The sequence below is a fragment of the Tauraco erythrolophus genome, chromosome 6, assembly GCF_009769465.1.
Source record: "Tauraco erythrolophus isolate bTauEry1 chromosome 6, bTauEry1.pri, whole genome shotgun sequence".
Classification (NCBI taxonomy): domain Eukaryota; kingdom Metazoa; phylum Chordata; class Aves; order Musophagiformes; family Musophagidae; genus Tauraco; species Tauraco erythrolophus.
Genome location: NC_141470.1, coordinates 28,096,687 through 28,123,057, shown reverse-complemented (window position 1 = coordinate 28,123,057; position 26,371 = coordinate 28,096,687). Strand labels below are relative to the sequence as shown.

The 26,371-nt window shown below is 48.4% G+C and overlaps 1 protein-coding gene across 1 annotated transcript; it reads left to right on the top strand.

The window, feature by feature from the left end:
• The first annotated feature begins 9,738 nt into the window (after nt 1–9,738).
• DRD4 (dopamine receptor D4) lies at nt 9,739–24,920 on the top strand. Its single transcript, XM_086613528.1, has 4 exons — nt 9,739–10,008; nt 22,915–23,027; nt 23,424–23,971; nt 24,718–24,920. Exons 1-4 carry the CDS (start codon nt 9,739–9,741, stop codon nt 24,918–24,920), a joined length of 1,134 nt encoding a protein of 377 aa, XP_086469654.1.
• Nucleotides 24,921–26,371: the final 1,451 nt, after the last annotated feature.

Genomic DNA, 26,371 nt, shown 5'->3' with positions numbered 1-26,371 from the left:
GAAATGCAGCATCTTGTAACTATGTTAAATGTATTAGTCCCAAATCTGGCATATTTCAGGACAGCACATGAGCCTGGCCTTTTTCTATCTTGGAGAAAAAGACACAAGAAACTGCGTTTTGAAAAAGAGAGGGTTTCATCATAAAGCTAGATATCCTGACTCCACATGGCAAGAAGGATTCAGGCAGATTCTCAAAAATCAGCATACAAAGCTCCAGGGGTCATTCTGAGTTTTGAAAGGGCGAAATTCCCATTCACACTTCAAAGAAATTGACACAAGAGACCAGAAAATACTTTCTGGCTGGAGGAGCAGTGTGGATGCATTCAAAGAGCTTTAAGAACAGGCAGGATAAATGCTATTGCAGTGTTATGTGGACATTGTTGCTCCTGCCTTGGACCAGGAAAGCCCATCCAGCCTTTGGGGCTGCTGTTTATTAAGGGCAACCCTTACAAGGTAGCATCCCTTGCCAGATTATTCACCTTCCAGACCCCAGCTCTGTTAATGCAGCAACGCAGGATCTGCTGGGGCTGCTCTTCTCCATGGAGACACCTTGGTCGTCAAAATGCACATCCCAAAATGCTCCTACAGCCTCTGCATTGCTCTCTTTGAGGTCCATGGCTTTGAGATGGCTAAGTGCACAAGGGTCAAGACAGGCTGAGACGACTGGGTAAGGACCATCTCAGCCACTACACATGTCCAGCAATGGTGTCACAAGTCCTGATGAAGCTGTCCTGGTGCAGCTGACCTTCGAGGAGCCCAGGTACAGGCTGTGACCTCATCCAATGGCAGTGCCTGCTGATGGCATGGGAGTTTATTGAGGTCAGATGGTACTAGGAACTGCATGGCTAAATCCTTCCTACGTAAAAGTAAAATATCCTTTAATCAGCTTATGGAGTGTTCAGGAACTTCTACCTCCCCCATTCTCTTTTTTTCTTTCTTAATATGTATGGGGGTAAGTCCATGTGTGTAGTGAGGATTTTCTCTTGTGTGTTTGCAGGTGAGCCTTCCCCATGCCAAGGAGCCGACTGTGACTCTGCTATCTACTGAGAGCAGATTGGAGTAATTTTCTTGCACCACTCACAGATCTGTAAGAGAAAGGGCCCTAATTGGAATAAGGGGATTGGAGGATTTAGCCTTCTAAATGCTCCTTTCTTGCACAGGATGGTTTCAGGAGTGGTTTTAATCTTTACCAGCTGATTTTGTAATTTGGGCTGAAAAAAGGAAGAGTGCGATGGGAGAAAAGGGTGAGCATGGGCAGCTGTAGGCAGGCTTAGGAGCGGAAGGCAGAAGGAAAATCACAGTTTCATATGGCAGCGGGACCTCAGAAAAAGACCTACCCCACTCCCAAGCCGCAATGTGGACTCAGTTATTATTCCCAAACCCTGAACCGGGTAGGAAGCAATCCTTTTCTGGGAAGAAACACGGTGTCACAGGAGCCTGCCAGGCCCTCATGGTCCCTTTTGGAGGTCTGTGCTTAAAGCAATGCACAAAACAGAGGGAAAAGGAGTGTTTGCTCTCTGTTTTGCTGGCTTCCCAGTGCCTCTGTGTGTGCGAATGAGCTACATCACTCTCTATAAGGCTCAATCTGTCAGGAGTGAGGATGCACCTCCCCACGCCCAGTATGACAAGATATCTGGATTTGATTCAGGTCCAAGCCTAGGAATGGGAGAGCCCTGTCCTTGAGGCTACACATGCCTCCATGGCAGCACATGATTCAGCAAGGACCAATCACTCTAAGCAAAGAAGATGTCCGGATCTAGAATGTGCATGGCTATCTCTCCATCTATCTATATAGTGTGCAGCTCCTGAGCTGCTCTTGGATTTGCCTAGATGGCCTTTGTCTCTCCTCTGCTTTGTTTGGCTGGACAGCAGAGCCCGACGAGGCAGGTGGGAGATGCGTTGTGTTTTGCTGCAACATATGGCACCTTTCTGGATTTGCACCAGTTTAAAAAAAAAACAGTTAAAATGCAGGGGTCAAAACCATAAAATGTCACATTCCTGAAAGCGTGCCCACTTGCTCTGAAGTCTGAAAGCAAGATGCTGGACATGCTAGTTATCTCCATGGTTGGCAGCACTACCTGGAGGCAAGGACAGCACAATCTTTGTGTTAGGAGCTCTGGGCTGTGCTAAAGCAGAACTCAGTCATTTTTATCAAAGTTGTATCTGCTTCCAGCCAAATCCTTGGGTGAAATCTGCAGTAAAACCCAGCTCTTTTGAAAGAAGAGATTAAGAAAAATATTAAGTGTTTTGCTTACACTGGAATAAACAAAATGCTTGAAACATTTTCCTAAGAATTGAGAAAAGAAAGGGGAAAAGTACCCTACTGGTGCGTGAGTGGTACTTTGGGTGCTGGCAGAGTGTCTTGGCTCTCCATGCTATGGGATGAGAGAGGCACTTTGGAAGCAAGTCAGAACACCCTTTATCTGGAGTAGAACACCCTGCTCTGGAGTAGGGATGGGTGCTAAACCAGAGGGTTCCTAAAGGGTGGGAGTCTGCCTCCCTAGAGATGCTCTGTCTGAGGATGCTGGGGCTGAGCCAGGCTCATCCTGCAGAGGCTGCTCCCCTGCACAGGCACATCTGTGGCAAGCAGGAGACAGCCTTGAATTTGGAAGGGCTGCTATAAGGCACTTCCCTCCTGCAAGCAAGTCTTCCTCCCTGCTTGGGAACGGACACAGTAGAGAGAAACAAAGGTTGGTTTATACCATGGCCGGCACTGTGACTCAGAAAAGCAAAAGCCAGGCTTGTGGCACAGTCTAGTCTTCAGAGGAAGAGGAGAACTCTCTTTTCCCAACCTATGTGCATATTGTGGCTGTCTCTCTGCCACCAAGGAAGCACAAAGAGCTTTTTTGAAGACCTGCAAAGACAAGCTGCTGTCCCCATCAATCACTTGTTGGATTATTTACATCCTCTGGGCCTTGTTCCAAATCTCCTTTGAGGACTGCCAAAGTGACTGCACTCTGCCTTCTCCAGATAGTCTCCACAGTGTGGGATGCATGGATGGGACAACATGTACCACTGCAGGGACATGATGGGACAGGATTGGGTGGCCTCCTCCCCAGGACTGCTCTGGTCATCCTTGTCTTCCCGGCTTGGCATTGCTCTCTGCCCAGCTGGAAGCTATCTTGTACCTTGACACCGAGGAGCTCCAGGTGCCATCTCTCCACAGCAGAGCTGTGCGCTACTGCTCCCCATGTGTCTGGCCTTATCACAACTCTAATTGGCATCAGTGTCCATAATCTCAGCCTCCAGCTGTTTGCTGTGTCTGGGGAAGAGGAGAAAGCTCTTCAGGGAATTAATTTTAATTATAAGGACGACATGCTCTGCAGGCAGGCTTGGCCCAGCTGTTCCAGGTGTGCAGTGCCAGCAAGAAGCACAACAGCTCCTGACAGCTACACAGCTGCTTGAGCTTTGTTTCAGCTGCATCCCTCTTTGGGCTTTGTCAGGGACCTGAACAGGCTTTGTGAAGGTGAACGTGAGGGAGGAAAGATGTGCATTAAAGGTGCTTGCTGCTCACAGGCATGCCTTTCCTGGCCAGTGTTGTCTTGCACTTCTCCTCCCTAGGAGGTTTTTCATAAGCGACTCTAATAAGCTCACTGATGCTTTAAAACCAGTAGGGGCTCTTGAACTGTATTAATTTGATCTGCCCTATGACACAAACCCTTGTATTTCACCAGGTTACTCCTGCGTGAGATCAATTATGTGGCTTAGTCTGAAACCAGGCATCCACAAAAACATCTAGTTTGACTCTAAGCTAACAGAGATGGAAAATCCAGCCATTTTCTCTGTAGTTTCATCCCCACCGCTAATCACCATTGAAAAACACGTGAGTTTTTACATCTTGCATGGATTCATCATAACGTGCCAGAATGTTAAATGTCAAAAGATATATTCTATAAATCCCTGCAGCTTCTTGGAGGGGGGACTCACAGAGGCTAGAAAGCCGAGAGAGCCGCGCCATCCTTGTCCCTCTATTGCAAAGGTTAACCTGAAAGGCAGGATGCTGCCTCTCTCTCCTTTCTCGGAAATGCATTACAGGCAGATTGTAAAACAGGACGGCTTTGCTGTGGATGATACTTTCACAGAGAATTGCTCAGCTAAATATGTCAAATAAAAGGAACAGGATTGGCCTTAAAAGCTCTTTATTTTCCTCCCTTTGTTCTGAACTTGAAGATAGCCCCGGTGATCTGTTGCCCAGCTATCAGGGTACTATTCAACAGTTGAGTTTAGGCACATCTTTGCTGAAACTTCGGCAGGTAACTTTGTTCTCCTTTTCTATTTAAAAATTCAGTGCCTGAAGTGTGAAACACTAAAGTTCCGTGTCTTTTGGGAAACTCTGACAGATGTGTCACTTTGTGACCTTCCTGATTCTTTGAACTGGCTCCTAATCAAATCTTCCATTAACTCATCCCTGGGAGGTCTCTGGGAGACTCCTCCTGGCTCCTTGGCTGGCTGTTGGGGACCAGGTCCACTGCAGCCACTTTCCGTAAGCAGAGGCCTGCTGAAAACCAACTGCACTGCTGATTTTCCTGAGTTTCTTTTAAAAACACGCTCCAAAACACAGCAAAAAGCCAGATCTCCCACTGCTTTGTAGGTTTGCATAAGAAATGGGTGCTTTCCTCATACTGCTATGAGCTGGTCTCTAGCAGCTGAGTTTGTAGATGGCTGGGGGGCAGTGACCGTGACATTGCGCTTGCTAGCAAAGTCTTTGCATGCCACAGGCTGTGGGCGCAGATGCACGGCACAGAAGGAAAGGCAGAGGTCCTGAGAGGTACTGGCTACCAGAGTCTCATTTCCCCGTATTTTACAAGCACTGATGTGGATTTATATAGAGGCTCCATCCCTGGTGTACAGACAGATGTTTCTTTGATATAGTGGCTGGGGGACCAGTCTGCTGCTTTGTAAGGGGGAAACTAAGGCATGGTCTAATGTGAGGCTCGGGTGTCCATGATGGCAGAAGGTGCTGCTGTTCATACCTTGTGTCCTTCATAGCACCTACTTAGGACAGAATAAAACATTTTTTTTTCTGACAAAAAGAACAGCCGTGGGTGGCTTTCACAGCCTCTCCACTCGCCTGCCCAGAGCCAGCAGGCTGTCACAGTGCGACGGGGGAAGCAGGTCGCTCTGCAAGCTGCACGTCCCAGCAAAAAAGGGTTGCTCAAAACCACTGACCACATCAGACACTCTCCAAAAGTGCTCTTAAGCATTCGCTGTCCGTCACTTTGACATATAACTCTTTTTGCTTTCCAAGAGGGTGACCAATGACTCTTTCCTTTATCACCCATTTTTTCTTGCAGTGGCATGAGATGACTTTTTTGGATATGTTGATGTATTACAGACCTTCCTTTTCCTCTGCTAGGACAGTTCTTATCCAAGAAAGGGATTGTGTCTAATGCTTATATCTGACAATAGAAAAAAAAAGTGGTTTTCTGCTAGCCTTTGCAGGATTCACTGCTCCGCTGGAGATGTTGTCGCACAGGAAAGCCAAATCAGTTGGCTCATGCTAGTTGGTCAGATAGGAGCTGGCCTAGCAGGACGTGGTTTACAAGTGCTGTATCTGCCAAGGGATGCACTACAGGCAGAGTGGCAGCCAGCAGACACAGAGGAACTGCAGGACCCAGTGACAGTGAACAAGGATTACTGTGGCCTGTGAGTTTGCAATGGAAGAGCTGTCCTAATTAGTGCTTTGCATGGCTGCTCTGTTTTGGAAGTTAAAAGCTTTATTTCACATTACTTTAATCCACTCCAGGATTAAACTAGTTTAGGATTAAGGCACTCTTAGTCCGGAATAAGGGCTTCCACACTGAGAATTAAGAGTCATTCTGCACTAACCCACAGAGAAAATCAAGATAATTAATATAAGTTAACTGTTAAAGTAGATCAGATAAATGGCATTAATCCCTGTGGGAAGGCAGAAGGCCTGCAGTCACAATTCGATCTTGCTCTCTTTGCTGCTCAGGTAAACATAAATAAATTAAAGATATTCTGTCCACACTGTGTTTCAGTGCAGTTTCATTAACGCACTTCAGGACCTCCTTTGGCTAATTTGAGTTGATTTCTTGGAGTAAAAGGGCTCTGAGTGAAGGCTGTGACAGCAGCAAGTGTGCCAGGGGTTAGGTCTTAGGAACCAACCACCAGACCAGAAAAGCTGTGGCCAGGTGATAGAAAACACTGAGCAAACTCGCACTATCAAGACATATGGGCTTAAAAAACACTGGTGGGGTAGTTTTGTCCCAGCTTATTGCACCAGACAACATATGTTTTCCTTGTCCGAACTTCACAGCAGATGAGGGTATGGCCAAATAGCTCTTCTTAACTTGATGGATGTGCAGCCATGCTTGTGCCCACCTGAGTCCAACACAAACTGTTCCTGAAGGAATGTACAAATACAAGCAGAGCCAAAGGTATGTGAGTACCCACTCCAGTGCTGGTAGCTGAGAAAGCCAGATTTGGAGAGAGACCTGGTCCCATTCAGAGCAGATGAAAGTGTCTCTGCTGCGCTATGTAGGACTGAGCTTGGTCTTTGCATTCTGATTTAAGTGCATGACAAAGCTGGGTCAGCTGGAAGGGGGAGATGACTAGACAAATCCATGGGTATTGAGATCTACGTGAGGATGGCAAACCTACACTGGGGATGGGAGAGAGGGGTAATACAACTCAGTAGCTACTCAAGGGATGGCATTCTTGCTGGCTTTACAAAAGACTTGGAAGCCACACCTCCAGAGACAGTATTTGGCAAGCCAGATCGCCAGCGAAGTGCTTAAACTAATGCAATTTTCTCCTAGTCATGTATGAAATTGTGGAGCCCGAGGCAGCTGGGTAAAACAGACTCTGTGGATCAACTGCTGTTAATCCACTCCAGGGAAAGGATGATACCTGGATCTGACTATGTCCCCATGGCTGAAAACAGGGCTCTGGCTTTTCCATGCTGCACATGCTGAGGGTTAATCTGTTCTTTTTCAAAAAAGAGTAAGAGAATTGGAGGGAGCAAGGGCAGGGGGTTGGAGAGAGGATTTCTTCCACAAGCCTCTTAATAAATTAGATGAAATTCTGATAGCTGGAGCCTATAAACAACTCTGAGAAGCTTCTCGTCTTATAAAAAGCTGCCAATAATGTAGTTTCCTCCTCCACGTAGTGTAAATGATCTTTTCCTGCTATGCCTTCTCTTCCCACTGCCTTCCATGAACACCAGGCTCATCTGAACGGTTAGCTAACCCTTAACGTCTGAGCTGGGATTTGGTAGAACAGCTGGAAAGATGCTCACTGAGTCTGGATCAGGTCTCACATCTCCCAAGCCATCTGGGCTAGAAATGGGCGAGGTCACAGCTCCTCTGTCCTTCCTGAGCCTCAGGCTTCATCTCTGCTAGACTGCACCGAGTTCATTTCCATCTGTGCAGGGGTGAATGCAGTGATGTGCCTTCACCATGGCAGGGGGTGCAGGGGACACATACAAAGGGGTCAGATAGAGGCACTGTTGGTTCCCCACACCGGTCACCCGGGTTGTTAATCAGTAAAAAAGACACAGTAAGTGGTGTCAGAGCCAAGCACACGCAGTATCTGCCTTGCTGCTTGTAGCACTGCAGTGGGAAAGTGTTAGTCCCAGGGAAGGAGAAACCCTACCCTAAACCCTACTTCTAGGAATCGGAATTGATGTATCTCATTTTCGTTGACATAATTACGATGAATATCGTGAAAAGTGACTCTGAGTGGGGCTAACAGAGTGAAGGCTGCCCAAGACTGCAGGTGCACAGGTACCTCACAAACAGCATTAGCCCAGTGGAGCATTTACTTATTTTTTTCTCTCATTTTCAACAGTAAGACATTGTAGCCCCTGTGTTCAGCTTGCGACCTGCTATTATACCACCTTTGCTCCCACACCTGTTGCCTGTCCGGTTGCTTCCTCAATCCTGCATTTCTGCAGTTGATTATTCCTGCCGAAGCACAGGACAGACGTAAAATTCCTTTTGAATTGCATCCTGCATTTGGCAGACCGTTTCTCCAACTTATCAAGACCATTTTGAATTCTTACTCTGTGCTCCAAGAGACTCGCAGCCTCTCCTGTCTTGGTAATATCTTAAAATTCAATTAAAGGACTCTCTGGACCCTCACTCAGGTCAATTATGAAAACACTACATATTACCAGATTCTGCACAGATCTTGGAATACAATTTTCCAGTTATTCACCCAACCTGTAATAATTTCATCTAGTCTTTCCTCTTACACTTCTTAAGAGACTGCCATGTGAGACTGCAGCTAGAGCTAAAGTTGTGATACATGATATTTACTATTTCTCCTCATATCTACAAGTGCTCCTAGGTCTAGCACAGAAAGAATCAACTCTGTTACTTTTCTGAGATTGAAGCAACTCAGGTTGCTCTTTAGTGCCCTGATTTTTTGTCTCTTCCCATTTAAAAATGGGCAATGTTTGCCATTTTTCTGGACTCTCAGAGACTTTACAGTCCTTCGGATGCTCTTGGAGATCAAATCTAACGGCACTGATTTCTCTAATTGCTGTTCATTTTACTGCTTTGAGTCTCCTGAGGAAAACAGCTTCAGGTCAGGCTGACTTAAAACAACCTTCTGCTCTAAACACTTGCTTACCTGTTGGATTTTTTTCCCCTCTTTGTGAAGGTCCAGCTAAGACCCAAGAATCCTTTTGTTCTACCGCAACATTTGCAATACAGTGCTCGTGGGGTCAGTGCCTCTGCTATTTCTGAGTCATGTACACATAGTCAGGCTCATGCCAAGAAAGACATTATGTCCAACATACAGAAATCTCACTGTAGGAGAGTCAGTCCTTGGTTTTTGTCTTCCTACTATGCCACTTTTACAACAGGAGTCACTCAATGGCCCAACACGTACCACGCAAAAAAGTCAAGCAAATCATGACCCCAAATAACAGAACAAAACAGAAAACCAAAGAAAAAAAAAAAACACAACCAAACCAACCGCAAAACATGCCACATGATTTTATCATCATTTTTAGCTTTGAAGGAAATGTTGTTTCTTTATCACTGCTTTGGGGCGGGAAGCACTGAATACGGAATACCGACCGATTGCTGCTGTTCCTGGAAGAGAGTGGCTAATCAAAGAAGAAATTTTAGCTGTCTCAGTGCAGAGTTGTTCTTTTCTTCCTGCTCAAGAGGCAACAAAAAGCCTAATCCTGGGAGAAGATGACTCCTCCACTGGCGGTGGAGGCTAGGCTAAGTTAGGCAGCCAAGGGCAAGGCGTTAATCCCCGGCTATTTTTCGGTAAAGCCCCGGACTGGCAGCACTCGCCTCGGCCACGGGAAGAGCTCGGTTACAAGCAGGGGTCGGTCCCACGAGGAGCATCCCCAAGGGGGGGCTCCTCCGGGGCTGGATGTGCCACCACGACGCTCCCCTCGCCTTACGGGGGTGGCGATCCCTCGCGGCGGCAGCTCCTTCGGGGGTCGGCTGGGGGAAGGGGCACAGGGGCGGGACACCGGGAGCCTAATCCTCCCTCCCGCTGCCCCATAAGCCGCTTGGTGACCCAGTTGGAGCCGCGGGGGCCGGAACCGGGTGGGGCAGCTTGAGGGCGGTGGCGGAGGAGGAGGCGGCGGCGGCTCCTCCTCCCCGCTCCGCGGAAAGTTTGGGTTCGGCCGGCCCGCCGCCGGGGCCTCGCCGGGGTGCTGAGCACGGCGGGCGGCGGCGGGGGCTGAGGCGGGCGCCCGCGGCGTGGGAGCTCCCATGCGCCGGGCTGCCGGGGCAGCGCCGCGGCGCCATGGGGAACGGCAGCGCCGGGGCCGCGCCCTGCAACGGCACCGCGCTGCCGCCGCCGCCGCCGCCGCCGCCGGCGGGCGGCCACAACATCGCCGCCCTGGTGCTGGGCATCGTCCTCATCCTGCTCATCGTGGGCGGCAACGGGCTGGTTTGCCTCAGCGTCTGCACGGAGCGGGCGCTGAAGACCACCACCAACTACTTCATCGTCAGCCTCGCCGTCGCCGACCTGCTGCTCGCCCTCCTCGTCCTGCCCCTCTACGTTTACTCCGAGGTGAGGCGGCCCGGGGGGGCTGCGGGGGCAGCGGGGTGGAGGGGGCACCGGTAGGACTGGGGGTTGTGGCTTCTGTGCCCGGGGATCCTGAAAGTTATAGGGCTGCGGGGTGGGATCGGCAAGAGACCGAGAACCGAGGGTTAAAGCCCCTCTTCGGGTTTGTTCCCCACCTCCATCCCTCCGGTTCGGGGGTGCTACCGGGGCTGCCCAGCGCCTCGGGACCGCCCCAGCCCTCCTGCTCCGTCCCCCGCTCCGCTCCAGGGATGCGTATGTCGCTTTCAAACCACCGCGGCTTTTCCCTCCGAGTCTCTCACACGGCATCGCTGTTGCCCGCGGCGCAAACCGGCTGCAGGAACAGAAGCGATGGCAGCGGCAGCCGGTTTGGTGCAAGTTCACGGGCTTCTCCGTCGTCCCGATTGCCGAGCTGCAGATGGACCGAGCGCAGGTGTACCGAGGTGTCTGCCCCGGGCCGGGTCAGCAGCTCTGGGAAGCCCTGGCGTTGCACAGTTCCTGGGTGTCTGGCGTAAGGTGAGCAGGTTTGGTGTTAAGGCAGAGCTTTAGCCAGGAGCCAGGTTTGCATGTCGAACTGAGTAGGGGAAGCTGTCTTTTAGGGAGGTGGATGGGATTTGGTCACCCTACATCGAGGTGGCTTTGGTCAGCTTGCTGCAGGGCTCCTCCTGGTAAGCGTGCTCTGGTTCGACCAGGCCTGACCCTGCGTGCAAGAGTGGTCGCGTGCAAGAGTGGTCATGGAGAGCCACCTTGGGGGACTTTCGGTCAGGCCTTCTGTTCACCTCCAAAACCTGTTTGTCTCTGATGCTGCGACAGCTGAGGGAAAGAAAACCAGGAGCTCCAGAAGTTGAGTGGTTTTGCATCTTTCTCTGCCTCTCTGTAAGAGGGAGATAAATATTTACTGGCAGGGGATTTGTAGTGCCTTGAGATTGTGGGGGGATTTGTTGGGCTGGAGTGAAGAGGCTCATTAGTACCAAACGGTGGCTCCTGCCCTGCACAAGTGAATGAAAGCACCCACATTCCAAAATAGCAGGGTTTTTGCACCTGTCCTTGCAGTAGCTGGCGATGTGAAAGACACAGGAGCACTCATCTTTCCAGATGCAGGGAGAGCCAGGATGCAACCTTTCTGCACAGTGAGCAACCCCAGCGAGCTGTAGTCTGGGGCATGCATGTGTCAGATGAACCTTGTGTTTTGTGCCAGCCACATGATTTGTAAGGTGGTGGCTTAAGTGCTTCCTCAGAGATTGGCAGGGGCTGTCCCCATGAGTAAGACCAGGCTGTGTTCCCATCCTTGAAGGCTAACACAAGAGCATGCTAGCAGTGCTCAGGTCTTAGCATCTCCCCTTCTCTCCCATGCCAGAGCGGCCGCTCAGCGCCTGGCTGGAATGGGACTATACTTTCTTAAGCAAGGTAGGCTGCAGATTAGAGCTTAGGATGCTTTTAGCCTCTCTACCTGGTCCTAGGATTTTGCAGGGCATTGTGACCTCTCTGGAGACAGTGGCATTGTGGAGGGACAGGTTCAGCTGGGGACAGTAAGAAGAACCAGTGAAGACCAGGAGTACTGGATTCCTCTCTCTCTTTCCACTGCACTGACAGGAGCTCCCCTGTGGTGTTTGGTTTTGGTGGTTTTGCTTTTCCCTCATTAACTCAATTTTGGTGGTTAGAAAGCCTCTGTCTTCATGATTCTTCTCAGCTATTTGCTAATTGGAATTCCCTTTTTTTCCCCCCTTGCTCTTTCTGTTGTTTCTCCATGCCTCCAGTTCCCAATTCTGTGGGCAGACACATATACCAATGTGGTTTCCTCTAGCCTGCAGGCTTGAGTTTTGCTGGCATATGTGAAATGCTAGTTAACATAGTCTGGGGCACCTCTGAAAATGCTTCCAATTGGGCATGAGCATTGTGGGGCTTTTCTTGGGTACCACAGACATCGCACAAATTGCGGATGCTTGGCCAATGGGTATTCAGCCCTGTACGAGCTTTAAAAACCTGCGCTGTCCAGCCTGTGCCTTGGCTATGATGTTACTTTGTGTATTCACTTCCATAACTGTTCATAAACATCAGTTACGTGATGTAATTCTTCCATGTCTCTGCATCCAGGGTATTAAACAACAGGGAATGAAGGTGGCATATGACAGAATTGTCTTTCCCTCCAACCTCTGCAGCTCCTGCGACAGGGCAGGCTTTCAGAGGCATAAGAGACCCTGCGAGAAGAGTGTGCATCAGGATCTGCTCTCCTCTTGCTCAGCGGTTGCACACAGAGCGCGTGTGGAAGGTCCTGTACAGGTACAGAGAGGAAGGCAGCTCTGTACCGCAATCACAGCCTCCTCAAGCAAGCAATGAGGTTTTGAAATGTAGGGCAGCTTAGGCTGTAGTCCGTGTTGAAGCAGTACCCGTTTCATACCTGGAGGTTTCTCCGTGGGCTCAAAGCCCATAGTGCCCACGTTCATTTTTAATAATTCCTATGTTTGATGCAGGATTTGCAGCTCATTTTGTTCTGAAACACGCTAAAGAAAAGTGAGAGTAGCCACTGAGTCAGTGCCAGGGACAGAAGAATTTTTGTGGGCTTTTTTTTTTCCTTTTCTTGGAGACAAAAAGCAAAAACTGCACATCAGAATCAGATGCTCGGACAAGGGGTGCAGAGTATAGTGATTGCTACTGTTTAAAACTAGCTTGATTTCAACTTGCGTTCTGTACCATTGCGTTTAGCCACTGAAAACGTGGCATGGACAGTCCTGAATGCTCAGTTCAATCTTTATTCTTGGTGTGGGTTTTTTTGGGTTGGTTGTTTTTTTTTTTAACATTAGTACAGTTCCTGACAGGGTAAAGGTGGACTTTGAGGGCTTATTGGAAAACTTGAAAACTGACTGAGAGGGTGGTCTTTTGCTTCTTGTTTAGTAGTAGCAGAACAATAAACTCTGAAGGCTTCCTTAATTCAGCAGGAGGATCTTGGTCATCTTGTGCTTTTTTCCTGTAAGATGGCTTCTTGTGTTAGGTTTTTTGGAAATAACCTTCCCCGTCAGGGCTTTAGAAGACAGCTGGAGAGATTTAAACTTTTAAGGTGACATCTGACATCCCCATAAAACAACAGATCTCCCATGAACTTTAGTGAGGATGGCATTCCTTCCTGTGAGATGTGGATTATCTTTGCTGCTGTCCGCAGAAGCCTGAGCACAGTGGGAGAGGCCTTGATCTTGACTGTTCTTTCTAGTTGTTAAGAAAGCTTATTCGGATGTGTTAGCAGCATTTGTTGACACATACTTTCCTTTTGTATTTCTGAAAGAGCCAGCATAACTTTTTGTCACAGCTAAACTTTTAGTCCATGGTGAGCGTTCAGAGGTGTTGGCTGTAGGAAGCCAAATTGTGTTAGCTCTCTCTGGATGTCTCTTGTTTGTACCTGCGGGGTTGGAGGATTGCTGAAAGCAGGTGCTAGACAAGAGGTAAATAGGTGTGCGTGGTCACAACTGTGTCTTTTCTGTACCATTTCACAATCACTGCAGTCTTGGCTGGAACCAGAGCTTGGCAGAAGGGCAGGGAAATGGGGCCATCTCCAGTCCTATCCTTACACTCGCAGCTTACGGGAGAAGCACCACAGTGGTGTGATGGCTGTCTGGTGGTGAGCAGGAGATGGTGTCTATTAATCCTGGCCAGTTGTGGTCCTGTTGCACTAGGCTCCCTCAGCGCATATAAAAATGGACAGTCATTGGCTGCAAGAACTTTATTTGGAAATAGGCTGGTGATGGAGGAAATCAGTATCTCCCACTGCACTGGAGCTGCGTGGCACTCTCCAGGCATGCAGGAAAGCCTGTAGACCTCTTCTCCCCACTGACCAGCCTTCCCTGTGTGAGATGAACGTTTTCCGCCAGGTCCTGCCCTGTCCTAAACCTCTCTCTAGTGTTCACTGTGCGTTGCTGGGAGTTGAGCAGGCTGTGTTTCTTTCCTCCATAATTTGTCCTGTCAAATATATCTGCCTTAGCAGCTCAAGTTAACGCTTGTGGCCTTAATGAGAAAGAGTGTTGAAACTGATGTGATGAAGCTGGCCTTCCATAAATCTAAATGTTGCTGTCATTTGTCAGTTCTGATCTCCACAACCCATTCTAACCAAGAAGTACCCTATGGATGGGAAGGGAAGAAACATCAGCTTTCCACTGGCTTAAAGCATCCGTTTCCAAACTGAACAGCTCTTGAGACTCTGGATGTGAAGTGAATTCCTGATGGGGCAGTGTTTACAGCCAGTTTCTCTTTTGCAGAAGTGCACCATCTTTAAAGAAACCAGATAAACTTCTGTATCCTGATCAGTCCTCATTCTGATGGGAGTGCTGGTTTGGATGGAGGTGGATTACTGCTGTTTGCTATTTTTCTGAGCCAATGTGCAGGTATCAATATGTACACAGGCAGTCATGTGCCTGTGGTGATACAGATGTGTCCGGCACTTTCCACTGAGCTTGTTCAGACACGGAACAAAGACATGTTCTAGTGTTTGTTAATTACCACACGACAGGCTGCCTTGATATGCAGAAGGCGTTTATCTTCCACAGTGCTCTGGAATCTCAGGTCTTAGCAGTATAGCAGGGACAGGTAAAAATCCATGGGAAGGTAGACTGCTTTTCACAAGCGGCCTTGTCTTTTTGATGAGAGTGTGAAGTGCTCTTCTAGCAATCAATCCAGTGCCAGAAAGGCAAGAATGACGAGAAACAAGGGGGAAGGAGGTGGCCTGGGGCACTCCCGGGGGTCCGCAATAATTCCTCAGGAGCAAAGCCATGCTTTTGTGTGAAGAAAGGCCAGAGGAGGATACCAGAGTCTGCCTGGAGGACTGATAGCACTGAAAAATGGGGGTTATTGCTCCTGAGACAGTGAGGACACATGAGAAGGCAGAGCTGTGAGGTCCTGTGGAGGTACTGCAGATATCTTTAGGCTCTGAGTGGCTTTGCCCACTAGAAATCTGCTGTGAGGAAGCTGCATGGCTGCCAAGGCTTGTCTTTGTGTTTAACTCCTTCCTTTGCCCAAAGACCTTGTGACAACAGCAGGAGCCACAGCAGCAGTTTATATAGCCCTCATTAACTGGAGGCATTCCCAATTAAGGCAGGTGCCAGGCTGAGCAGCTTCCACTCTGGTACTCTGCCGTAGAGCGTACATCCTACCCCCCTCGCTTGGCAAACCATTCCGCTGATCAGCCCTCTCCTTAATCCACGCCTAGTGCCTGAGCTGTGAAACAAAGTCTGAGCCAGGACGCTGCTGGCAGGAGCCATGTAAGACGTGGTTATGTAAACATCTTTGCCACTAAGATCTGGGTAATTGATTACGCGGAAGAGGAAACAGTTTTGGCAGATGTGCATCTTTACCTGGCTCCTTCTACAGGTCCGGGAAGTTAAGTCTTTCCAAGCAGACACTCTGCCTTGCAGATCCTCAGAGCGATAGAGCAGCCAGTGCTAATTACACAAGCTGTTTTCTTGGTGAAGGTGATGCTGTTCTGCATAAAACTTTCAGGTTGTCAGTGTCCCACTGATATCAAAAGATATCTTTTTTTTTTTTTCTTTCCCCAGCATCTTGTGTGTATGTCTGCCTGTGATGCAGCTCTTCTGATGAGAGACCAGACCTCCACCCTCCTCCAAATTTTCTGTGGCTCTCTGTGAATGTGTCTTCCTTTTTTGCAGCAGTTTTCAAGATCAGTTTTTCCCTGAATCCTACAGCTTTAGTGGAACTAGATGTTCTTCTAGGCCTGACTGACATCTGAGCCACACAGTGTCTGTACCAAACACTGGGGAGGTGATACAGGCCAGCAATTAAAAACCACTGCTAAGGTGTTTTTTTTCGGTGACCAATAATGGGGGGGAGGTGTCTTTGAATTTTGGGCCCTCATAATGTCTCAGGTGGATGATCAGACTTGCTCCTCATTTCTGAAAAACCTTGACCTCACTGATTTAAGTCAAGAAAGGACATTAGAGCAGATGGGAGGCCGCCTTTGTCTTGTGTCCCACTCCCTCTCCTTCCTTTTGCCTTGCAGGCTGCATTGTGTCTTCTGGAGAATGCAGCAGTCGTCACGGCTCATGAAAAAAGGCCCAGAGTCAGCTTCTTGTGGACGTTTGGACAATTCTTTGACTCTGATGCTGGACTTCACCCAGTTGCAAGGATTATTATTCTTCTGATTGGTGTCATAGCCTGGGCTCTCAGGGTTAGCACTTTAGTCTCTCCATGCTATGCACTCAAGCCACACATGGCCTTGCTGATGGCAGGCGGGCGCTTGTTCGGAAATTCAGCCGGGTATCTCCTAATTCACTTTCAGGCTGCTGTTGCCTGGGTATCTTATTTCAGATGCTGTCCACCACCAAAGACCGAAGGATCACTTCTTAGTTTGCAGGGCTGGCAAGAGAGGCCAGTAGGAAGCTGCCGTGTGGTGCCGTGCAGAAGCATGAGGCAGGACTTAGACGAGAGCTGTTATCATAGGAAATGAGACTAAAACTTTTGGCCCTGTCCTGGCTCATGCCCTCAAGAGCACTGGCGGTGTAAGAGCTCTTCTGGCATCAGGCTTGTTGCAACAAGGCACATTTTTTCTTATGAATCAGCTGTGCTTAGGAATAGGGACATCAAGATGACTTGACTAGGAAGGCAGCCTGCAAGGGTGTTTGAGAAGTCAAGTCCATCTTCTGCCATCCACCGTCCTATAGAATCCTTTCCATAAACTCTCTGTATCTTTGTACAAAGCAGTTGGAGTTGTTCATCCTGTCCATATAGTGGTTGATCCAGAACCTAAGTGCTATTTGTGGTGAGATACCGGTATCTTTAAGAGGCCACAGTGGCTGCATGCGAATTTACTGGTGTTGCCAACCTTGGTCAGCTAAACAAGCAGCCAGTCTGCACCTGGAATGTTGCTTTGAAAGGATTTTGGCTTCTGTCCGGAGTGGTGATAGTTATCACCTTCCTATAAACCCTCCTTGCCTGCCATGAAGTGCTGAGCTAAGGACAGAGCGTGTCCCTCCCTGCCACACACATACGGTTTTCCATCATCTTCCAAGAGGTGATGCCTGGAGGTTTCGAGTGCGGTGGTTAATATGGCTGACCTCGCCTATTTAAGGCTCAGACTACATTCTGGCCAGAGCTGGCAGAGTGTCATGAGCCTTAGGAGCATTGTAGCAGGTAGGCTGGCTTGTGGGGGTGTCGGGGAAGTTTTCTGGCTGCTACATGGGCTAAATAGAAAGCACCTGTGCCTCGTCAAGACAGGTGCTGTGAGTCACGCTGGTCAGCCAGGAACCACGTGACTCATGGATGGTTAAAGGCGGGGCACTCCCAGAAGGGAGTGGGGTATTTCCTTCCTGGGTACTGGACTGGTAGGAGCCCCCGGAGAGCGGTGTATTGGAGCTCTTGGTTGAATAGCCTTCTGATTGAGAGAGCAGTGAGTTGAGGCTCTCTGTTGGATAGCCTTCGATTGGGTCTATTGGATTGAGACCCTTAAGAGTTGAGATAAAGCCTTCTGATATACGAGGGGAATCACAACGGCCTTTTGGGTTGTGATTCCTGAAGAACAAGATACCAGCGGTCTGCGACATGGGGGTACATTTGCAGCTTTCTCTTATTTTGTTAAGGGAGACGGCTTGCCTGCAGAGCATCTGTTTTGCTGTGTGACTGGCTGTCTGTGTCTTCTCAGCACCAGCACTACTGATCCTGCATCGCTGGAGAAAAACAAAGGGCTTCACACTGAAAAAGCAGAGAATGCAAGAAGCCAATGGAAGTGGAGTTGCTCTGGAGCAGTTCTTACAGGCAGCTTGAGCTGTTTATGATCCCTAAAGCTTTACACGGTGTACCTTGATGGGCTAATCTTATGCAACCTCCTGTAATTAGGTACCTCTTAATCACATGACCCAGCAAAGCCAGCTATGCCTCTAATCCAAAGTCACTCACCCATCAGAGAAGTTCTTGGCACGTTTTGCTAAGGTGGGCAGGCAAGAAACATGGTATAATGGCAAGTCCTCTCCCAGCACTTTCCCCAAAGTCAGAATCTTAGGGGTTGATGAGGAAAGGGAAGAGTCTGTAGCATTTTCGGAGCGCCCAACTTGAATCTCATGACAAAGGCTGTGTCCTCTGAAGGTGCTGCACCCTGAGAGCTCTCGTCCTTTTCAGAATCAATTAGTTCCCCAAAATCACAACCAGGTTTTGAAAATCAAAATTTCTCTCTCATAATCTGAACTGAACTGGTCAGGATTGCAGCGAGCTTGGCAAAACTTTGAGGGTTGTTTTTTTGTGATTCAGCTCCTAAATTCAGTTTGGGGTGGCTGATCTGTGCTAGAGAAAAGGCTGAATGAAGCATTCAGGTCTGAATCTAGCCCTCCCCTGGAGGTTTGGGCTGCCTCCCAGGGAGATGGCTATATAAAAATAGCCAAACGGTTTCTTCAGAGACTGCTTTGGCTTTACAGCTCCACTAATCATAATCCTGTGCATGACATCATTACTTCCTGATATTAATCCCTGCAGAGCTGTCTGCTCCTGGCAGGGTCGGGGGTTTCTGCACCTGCCCAGCGTTACGTACGCAGCGTTACCCATGTGGCTTTGTTTTGTGTGCTGAGATGAATAAACCCAGAACCTCTTGTTTAGCACCCATACATGAACAAATCTATACCCACTTCCTGAACCGTGCGCAAGACCAGCAAGGTTAGACCATATGAGCACTGGCTGACTATTACTGTAGGTTTGCTTTGGAAAGCAGCTGTGGAGCAGAAGTGGAAAGGTCAAGCTCACCCCTGGAGTACCCTGGCTGTGTGCCTTGGCGAGCGGTGCCACTCTGAGCTGGGCGGGCATGGCTGCACCACTCCTGCCGTGCAGGCGTCTCCTGGGAAGGCATGCCTCCAGTTTGGTCTCCAGCCTTGGTCGTATTACCTGTCTGTAAGTGCGGGGAGGTGACACCTGCTTCCCCGAGTGGCTTTCTTTTGGGTTACTTAGACTAAACAGAAGCCCTTTCCCCTACTTCTGGTTTAGAACCAAATAACAGCGATGGTTTATTTTGCTTCTCGGCTTCATCCCATCGCTCCTCACTTTGTGCTGGCACATGGGTTCAACTCCTCTCCCTACCCTTGGCATCTCCCCTGCCCTCGTGCCAGGTGCCAGGCATTTCACTCGCTCTAGGAAGAAGCTGAATTGCTTTTTTTGGCCTCACACTCTCATTCCTTAACCATTGCCTCCCCAGATTGGTCAATGTTTTTCTGGTACCAAAGTGCTTATTAGGGAGCTAATCTAGGAATGTGGTGACAGGGGTCGTGCTCCTTGGCGTGGCAGCTGGGGGTCTGCCCGGGGACAAGCGCAGCCCCCAGGTGCTGCAGGCAGCCCTCCGGCACGCTGGGGCTTCCCAGGCTGGGCAGAGCTGTTCATCTGCTTCTGTCTGCTCGTGAGCAGCTTCATATATACAGATATAATAGCTATTGGGTAAATATGAGTACATAGTATATAATAATACATTATGTATGTTTTATGTATTTTATGGCATATGATGGTAATATAGGTTATATAATATAGATATGTTATATAGATATGTTCTATATTATATTGTTATATATTAATGCACTGTATAATACATAATATTAATACATTGATAAATGATATGGATAAATATATATGTGTATAAAATAGAAGAATCTCTGGGACTTACGTATCTTTTTATATATAAATAATTTTTATATAGCACATTATATATAGATAAAAATATATATACTACATGTAGTGATATATTTGTACAGTAATATTTATTATATATAATCTATATTTTATAATAGTAAGAGTATATAGAGTATATACTATATATAGTGCTTGATATTTTGCAAAGTCCCAGTGGCATTTTTTATTTATATTTATTTGTAATCTATTTTAAATAATAAATATAATAAATTTAAAGCTATTTTCCAAAAATGCATGTATTACATATATAATGTAGAAATATATGACTAAATTATATATAATGTATTAAATATTATATATGGTATTGATATACAGTATATATATTATAGAAAAACATTTTGAAGCCTCTATATATGCACATGTATGTTTACTATATTATATATCTTATAGCAATATATAATATATAGCTTATTAGTATAGTATATGTATACTATATATGATTTTATACATGTGCATATTCTATATAATATATAAAGAATATATCTAGATACATATATTCTGTATATATGCGACTTTGCAAAGGGGCTGAGCTATCCAGCTGTGCTCTGCCCCTTCCTGGCAGTAACTAGCTCACATCAGCACAGTGGTCAATCTCCAAAAAGCAGTGCTGGGGTGTTGGGGTGAGCCTAGTGCCAAAGGTGCTGCAGGGAGGGGACGCAGTGGCCATGGGCTGCGGGGCTGCCGGCCCCAGGCGGAGGCATTCCTGTGGGAAGGTGGTGCCTTTTGCAACTGCTCAGCTCCTTAAATTCTGCCGTAGGCCTGTTTAGAGGGTGAGCACAAGATTTTGTGTTAATGTGACTGTGAAGGAGTACGAGCTAAAGAAAAAAACACGTATGTGTATATAATATGTATAAAATAGCTGAATGGCTAAGCATCAGTGTGATAGAGAATAGATCTGCAAGCTGCTGATAAAAGACCTGTGGTCAAGTCAGTAATGACAAGTGGCCATTGCTGCTGAATGCTTTGTTTCCAAGCTAAAATCATACCTATTTGTACGGCACATTGAATACAGGGTTTGGGTTCTTAACCTAAGCTCTCTCTGCAGAGGGACCCAAAGGATGGTGGAGTTTGCCTGACAATCACAAACTGGGAGGAAAAATTCTCTGCTGCTGTAGTAGGAACAGCCCGTTGAGCCCTCCTGGTTTGCCCTTGCAGGTGTGAGCGCGTTGACGGCCTGTGCTGAACGGGCTCGTGGGAATAACGGCATGGAGCAGGAATGGGCTTGAGCTGGTGCTTTTTCTGCGTCAGCCTAAAAAGTGCTTTAATGCTAAAACAACAGGCTGGTTTTACAACTGGAAGAGATGAGCCCTCAGTTGGAACAAACTTCTGCGAGTAGGTTTTGGTGGCTGTACTAGCTTAAGCCAGTGCAGTCCTTCTTTCTGTCCTCAGCCACAGGCTGTTCAAAGAGCCTGTGCCGCTGGCTGAGAAATGACCCAGCTGAAAATTGAAGTCCCAGGGTGCCTGCAGCAACAGGGTAAGCAGCCTCGTGTGAACACCTGCCCCCCAGCCCCTGCTCTAAGGGGTGATGCAAGGACAGCTTTAGATCTGAAAGCACCTTTAGCTCCTGTTTCAGCCATAGCGGGGCTGAAACAGTGATGCTTAGGAGGAACAGCACCATCTCAACATATGATTTGTCTGAACCTCCAGGGAGGAGGATTCTTTGCCTGGCAAATGAAATACATGCTCCATTCAAAAAAAAAAAAAAAGACCCTCAGACAACTCAGACCTGTCCCTCAGGAGAGCTTGTGCATTTCTGGTTGAGCTCGTCTTATTTCTTGCCAAGTAACCTCTCCCCATTCCCTGCCAGCGCTACCGCTTTGTGCCCCGTGCCTCATGGACACGGCACACAGCCCAAGACAGCATTACAACAGCTGCAGAGGCTTGGTTTGTTGTGCCTGGAACTGAGTGTTTCTTACAAAAATTTCATTTGGAGTCAGTGCTTGCGGGCCACACGCAGTTGTGCGGCTTCTGAGTGGTGTGGGATGGCAGAGCCTTGTATGAGTTTGACTAGGGGGAATGAGGGAGCCTCTCAACTGCTAAACTAGGATGGAGGGGTTCAGCTTGAGCTGAAGAGGGTTTTGAGCCTTTCTTTTACTGGCAGGGAAGAACAAAAAGGCACCCTCTCTTGTTGTACTAAAATTAGAATTTTTATAAATAACCTGTTTATGGTCTCATCCTGGAGGCACTTGTCCTGGTGTGAGGAAAGGAAGCTGACATTCAGTGCATCAGCTTTGGATGCAACAGGGTCTGGACAAGCGTTTGGTGCCATGTGCTGAAGAAGGGTTTAATGACTCCTGACTCATTTCCGCACTTCTTGAGCTTTTCCTCCCCTTCCCATTTCCCAACAGCCGCGTTCACAGCACGCTGCTGAGCAAACGTGCCTGTTCCACAAGCTGGTATTGATGAACCACAAACCCTTGGGCATTTTCTGACTTGTTTTTTTTTTTTTTTTCCTGAGGATTATTTGGGATGCAGTAGCGTAGATTTTTAACTGATACCTTTTGTATAGCAGAGCGAACACTTCCAAATAATACAGCCCACTGACACACATCTGGTCGTATCCTTTCGTTGGCAGCACCTCTGCTTTGCCTTCGGTGCCTGCAATTGTAGAGAGAGCCAACCAGAGGTTGTATCTGACTAGCTTGAGCACAGTCTCCTGAGGCTGACCTGGTGCTTATCCTCATGGAATGAAACAGTTGTGTAACACAGTACCTGTTTACATGGTCTTCAAGCAGGACTTTGGAGCAGCTTGGACGTGAAAAATGGAACCGGAGCTTTATGCTCTTGTAGCTTATGGCAGAGCCTCTCTCTACCTCCTCAGCGACTGGCAGCTGGTGATGCTGCGCAGCGAACGCTCAGCCCCGTGTTACTGCAGAGAGTTTGGGGTGGTGAGTTTGGGGTGTTTCGGGGGGGTCTGCTGGCTGTCACTCTGCACTGACCCAAGGCAGTGGGCTGTCCTGCATCCGTTCTTCTGCCCATCACGACTTGCTTGGCAGTGCTGGTGGTCCATGGGCTCGATTCTCCGGCCAGGCCAGAATCACAAAGCCCTAAGCAAGCTGTGAGCTCTTGGATGGGGCTTATTCCCGTGTGCCACTGCTTTGCTGAAAGGGGAGTGTCGGGCCGAGGGCAGGACTGCTCGACTTCAGGCTGCTGGTTTGGAGGCGCCCAGCCATGGAGTTGCTTCCCAGCATTTCAAAGGCAGTGAGACATGGCATCTGCTGACCCCGGGGATCTTTTCAGTTCCAGGGAGGCGTGTGGTCCCTCAGCACGGTGCTGTGCGATGCCCTGATGACCATGGACGTGATGCTGTGCACAGCCTCCATCTTCAACCTCTGTGCGATCAGCGTGGATCGGTAAGTGCCTTCCCCCTCCTCATGCCAGAGGAGGGACCACTGGGTCCTGGCACCAAACTGCTTCTGTACACGCCCTTGCAAGGATCCCATGCAAGGAAGCTGGATCCTCTTCTCCCCTAAGGAGGGTCTTCTACACTACCATGCTTCCCCATCACCATCTTTGTGTCCTGTCAGTATCTTTGTGGTGGCCAAGCTGAAGCACAGCTGCGTGACGAGGCCAGAGCTGTCCCTTTGGGTGCTCGTCTGAGGGGGGGTACTGGTTGTAGCCCTGGTCTTGGCTGTGTAAGTAAATTAATTGGGGGGAAGGACAGGGGCAAGTAGCTTTGGGACCACTCACTTATGTTACCAGTGGCGACAACGCCATACTAGGACTCACCTGGGGCCTGTTATTGGCAGGTTTATCGCTGTTTCCATCCCACTGAACTACAACCGGCGACAAATCGACCTGCGGCAGTTGATCCTCATATCCACCACCTGGATATTTGCCTTTGCTGTAGCATCCCCAGTCATATTTGGCCTCAACAATGTCCCAAACCGGGACCCCAGCTTGTGTCAGCTGGAGGATGACAACTATATCGTGTACTCCTCCATCTGCTCCTTCTTCATCCCTTGCCCCGTCATGCTGGTGCTCTACTGCGCCATGTTCCAAGGACTCAAGCGTTGGGAAGAAGCCAGGAAAGCCAAGCTAAGGGGCAGCATCTATGGGGCCAACAGGAAGCTGTATCACCCATCAACCTTTATTGAGAGAGAGCAGACAGGACTGGAACCAGGGGAACGCAACCCTTACGCCCGCTCTGACCACCCTGGGGACTATGTGGTGAATAATGGGATCCAGACTGTCTCCTACCCACACCTCAAATACCCACACCCAGGACACAGTCGGAAGCGGGCCAAGATCAACGGCCGGGAGCGGAAGGCCATGCGGGTGCTGCCTGTCGTCGTTGGTGAGTAGCAGTCAGTGATGGTTGGCACAGGGTGGGAAACGCGGTGCATTGTCCTACAGCAGGGTTCAGTCTGGCAGGACTTGTTCAAACCTGGCAAAGTGAACACATGCTTTGCCTACTCCCCTACCAGGAGCCAGACTGCCAGGCATGGTGCTTGGGCAGCCCTGAGAACCGTGCTTTCTCCTTGCTGGAGAAGGTGAGGGTGAGATAAAAGCCACATCCTTCATGTGCCACCTCCCCAGTGCCATGTCTTTGGTCCTCCTCCCTCTCTGTTACATGTAGACTCATGTTTTAACACCCACCCGCCCCTTGTTACTGTGGAACAGCCTGATTGCAGTTTTGAGACCAGCTGTACCCGTCCCTTATCATGAGAGGATGTTTATCCAGTGGACATCTCAGTATCCCTTTGAGCCAGAGTAGTGCCAACACACACCACCCTTGGGAGAGGGCAGATGTACGGTGTTCACAATCCAGCTTTTTCTTCAAAGTGAACCTGCAGCTCCTCATATCTTAAATGTGAATCCAAAACTAATACATAACTTAGACTTTTCTTCATCAACATTTAGGATTAGAAAGACATCCTAAACTTTTGTCTGGGCGTAAGCCCAGCTCTACATGTCAGCACATCTGCTGTTTTTTTCCCCAAGCACTCCAAGCAGTCTCGATTCTTGTTTGGCCCAGGCTGCATTTGTTAAATTAAACCTTTTTTAACATTCACATCACTTTCTTTAATGTTCTTCTGACAGGTGCTTTCCTCTTCTGCTGGACACCGTTTTTTGTGGTCCACATTACCAGGGCTCTCTGCAAGTCCTGCACCATTCCCAGTCAAGTCACCAGCACTGTCACTTGGCTGGGTTACGTCAACAGCGCTCTCAACCCCATCATTTATACCGTTTTCAACGCAGAATTCAGGAACTTCTTCCGCAAAGTCTTGCACCTCTTCTGCTGAGCTCACCAGAAGTGGGGGGGAGAAGGAATGACCAGGCAATTTTTTTGTATAGTTCATTAAAGATCTATTTCTGCGTAAGGTCTGCTGTCTTTGTTGGGGAAGAGGGAAGGAGGAGTGACAGGGGCTAAAGGATGCTGGTTCCCAGCTCTTTGTAATAAGGAGTTACAGGTGAGTACCAGTGGATGCAGCTCAGATACTCTCCCCACTGGAAACTGCCGGTGTAGCCACTTTTTTAACACTTCGTGCTTGACATAAGCAGCAAGAGACACCACAAGACAGGAAGGATGGTTCTCAGAAGGGTTCTTGCTTTGGATTTAGGTGTGTGGTCTGGTTTGGGCTTCTCTTAGCTGTCACTAGAGAAATCTCAGGTGACGACTGTGGGGTAGCACTGCTCCATAATCCCATGGCTTGAAGTGCAGCGGCCTCTCCCAGCGCACTAGAAAGACGGGTCATTGCTCATCCCTCCCAGTGATGTCAGGCTGATAAGGAGACCCCTGTAAGAGTGCGTGCGGCTGTCTAGTAGCAATTTTAGGTTTACCCATCCAAAGGCATAATGTTATTGCTAGTTCTCCAGAATTTCATATCAAGCCATACGATACCTGCCAGGAACCGTTTGCAGCCTGCAGGATAAAATCCTTTATACCTTTTGGTAAACCTGAGCACAGTGACACCAAGGGTGGCCAGAGGGAGCAGCTAATGCTCTCTGAGGCTTCTCTGAGGCTCAGGAGGGAAGAAAATGATTATTGCACAAAACAGCAATATTCTGAGTAATGATCTTTTGTATAGGGTTGTTGCTTTCCAAGGGGTAATTTGCTTAGAAATAAAAGGAAAAAAAGCACCGCAGGGAGGTCTTAAGCTTTTCTTTGACTAGGAATAGCAATTGCTCAATGAACTTATCATCAACAAATAAACATACTAAATTCCCACAGTGATTATATTGTAAATTTTTGAGTTCTGTACTTTGCCACTGCGTTGGGGCACAGCTGCCTCAGATACCAGAGCTCTGATGTGAAGCTCCCTGAGAGAGTTAAGTACAGATGAGTCATACCTACTATTTTTTACATTTAGGAAAGTTGCCCTGCTCTCTTTGGATTTTTTTTCCCTTAAAAGATGCAGTAAAGCCAAAATTCAGCCAAGTCTCAGCTATACTTGGCAACAAGGTATTTAATAAGGAGAGGGAGGACACTCTGTGTTTGTGCACGTTGCTGCTCAGTCACCGACACAAGCAGGAGACCTGGCAAGCTCGAGTACCTGTATCTAGGCTCACCTCTTCATGCAGCTGTACTTGTCCTTGAATCCATGCAGAGCTCTGCATCTCCAGCCAGCAGTACCGAGCAGGGACGGTTCTCTGTGGGGAACGGCAAGGTGAGCCAAAGGGGTGAAGCAACAGAAATATTTTCCAACTGAAAGCCGCGTTTGACATTGAAAGTACAGCTTTAGCACTCCGAAGG

Coding starts and splice junctions, on each gene's coding strand:
- DRD4 (XM_086613528.1), top strand. CDS start 9,739: ATGGGGAACGGCAGCGCCGGGGCCGCGCCCTGCAACGGCACCGCGCTG. Junction 23,028..23,423: donor TGTGCGATCAGCGTGGATCG/GTAAGTGCCTTC, acceptor TGTTATTGGCAG/GTTTATCGCTGTTTCCATCC. Junction 23,972..24,717: donor GGTGCTGCCTGTCGTCGTTG/GTGAGTAGCAGT, acceptor TTCTTCTGACAG/GTGCTTTCCTCTTCTGCTGG.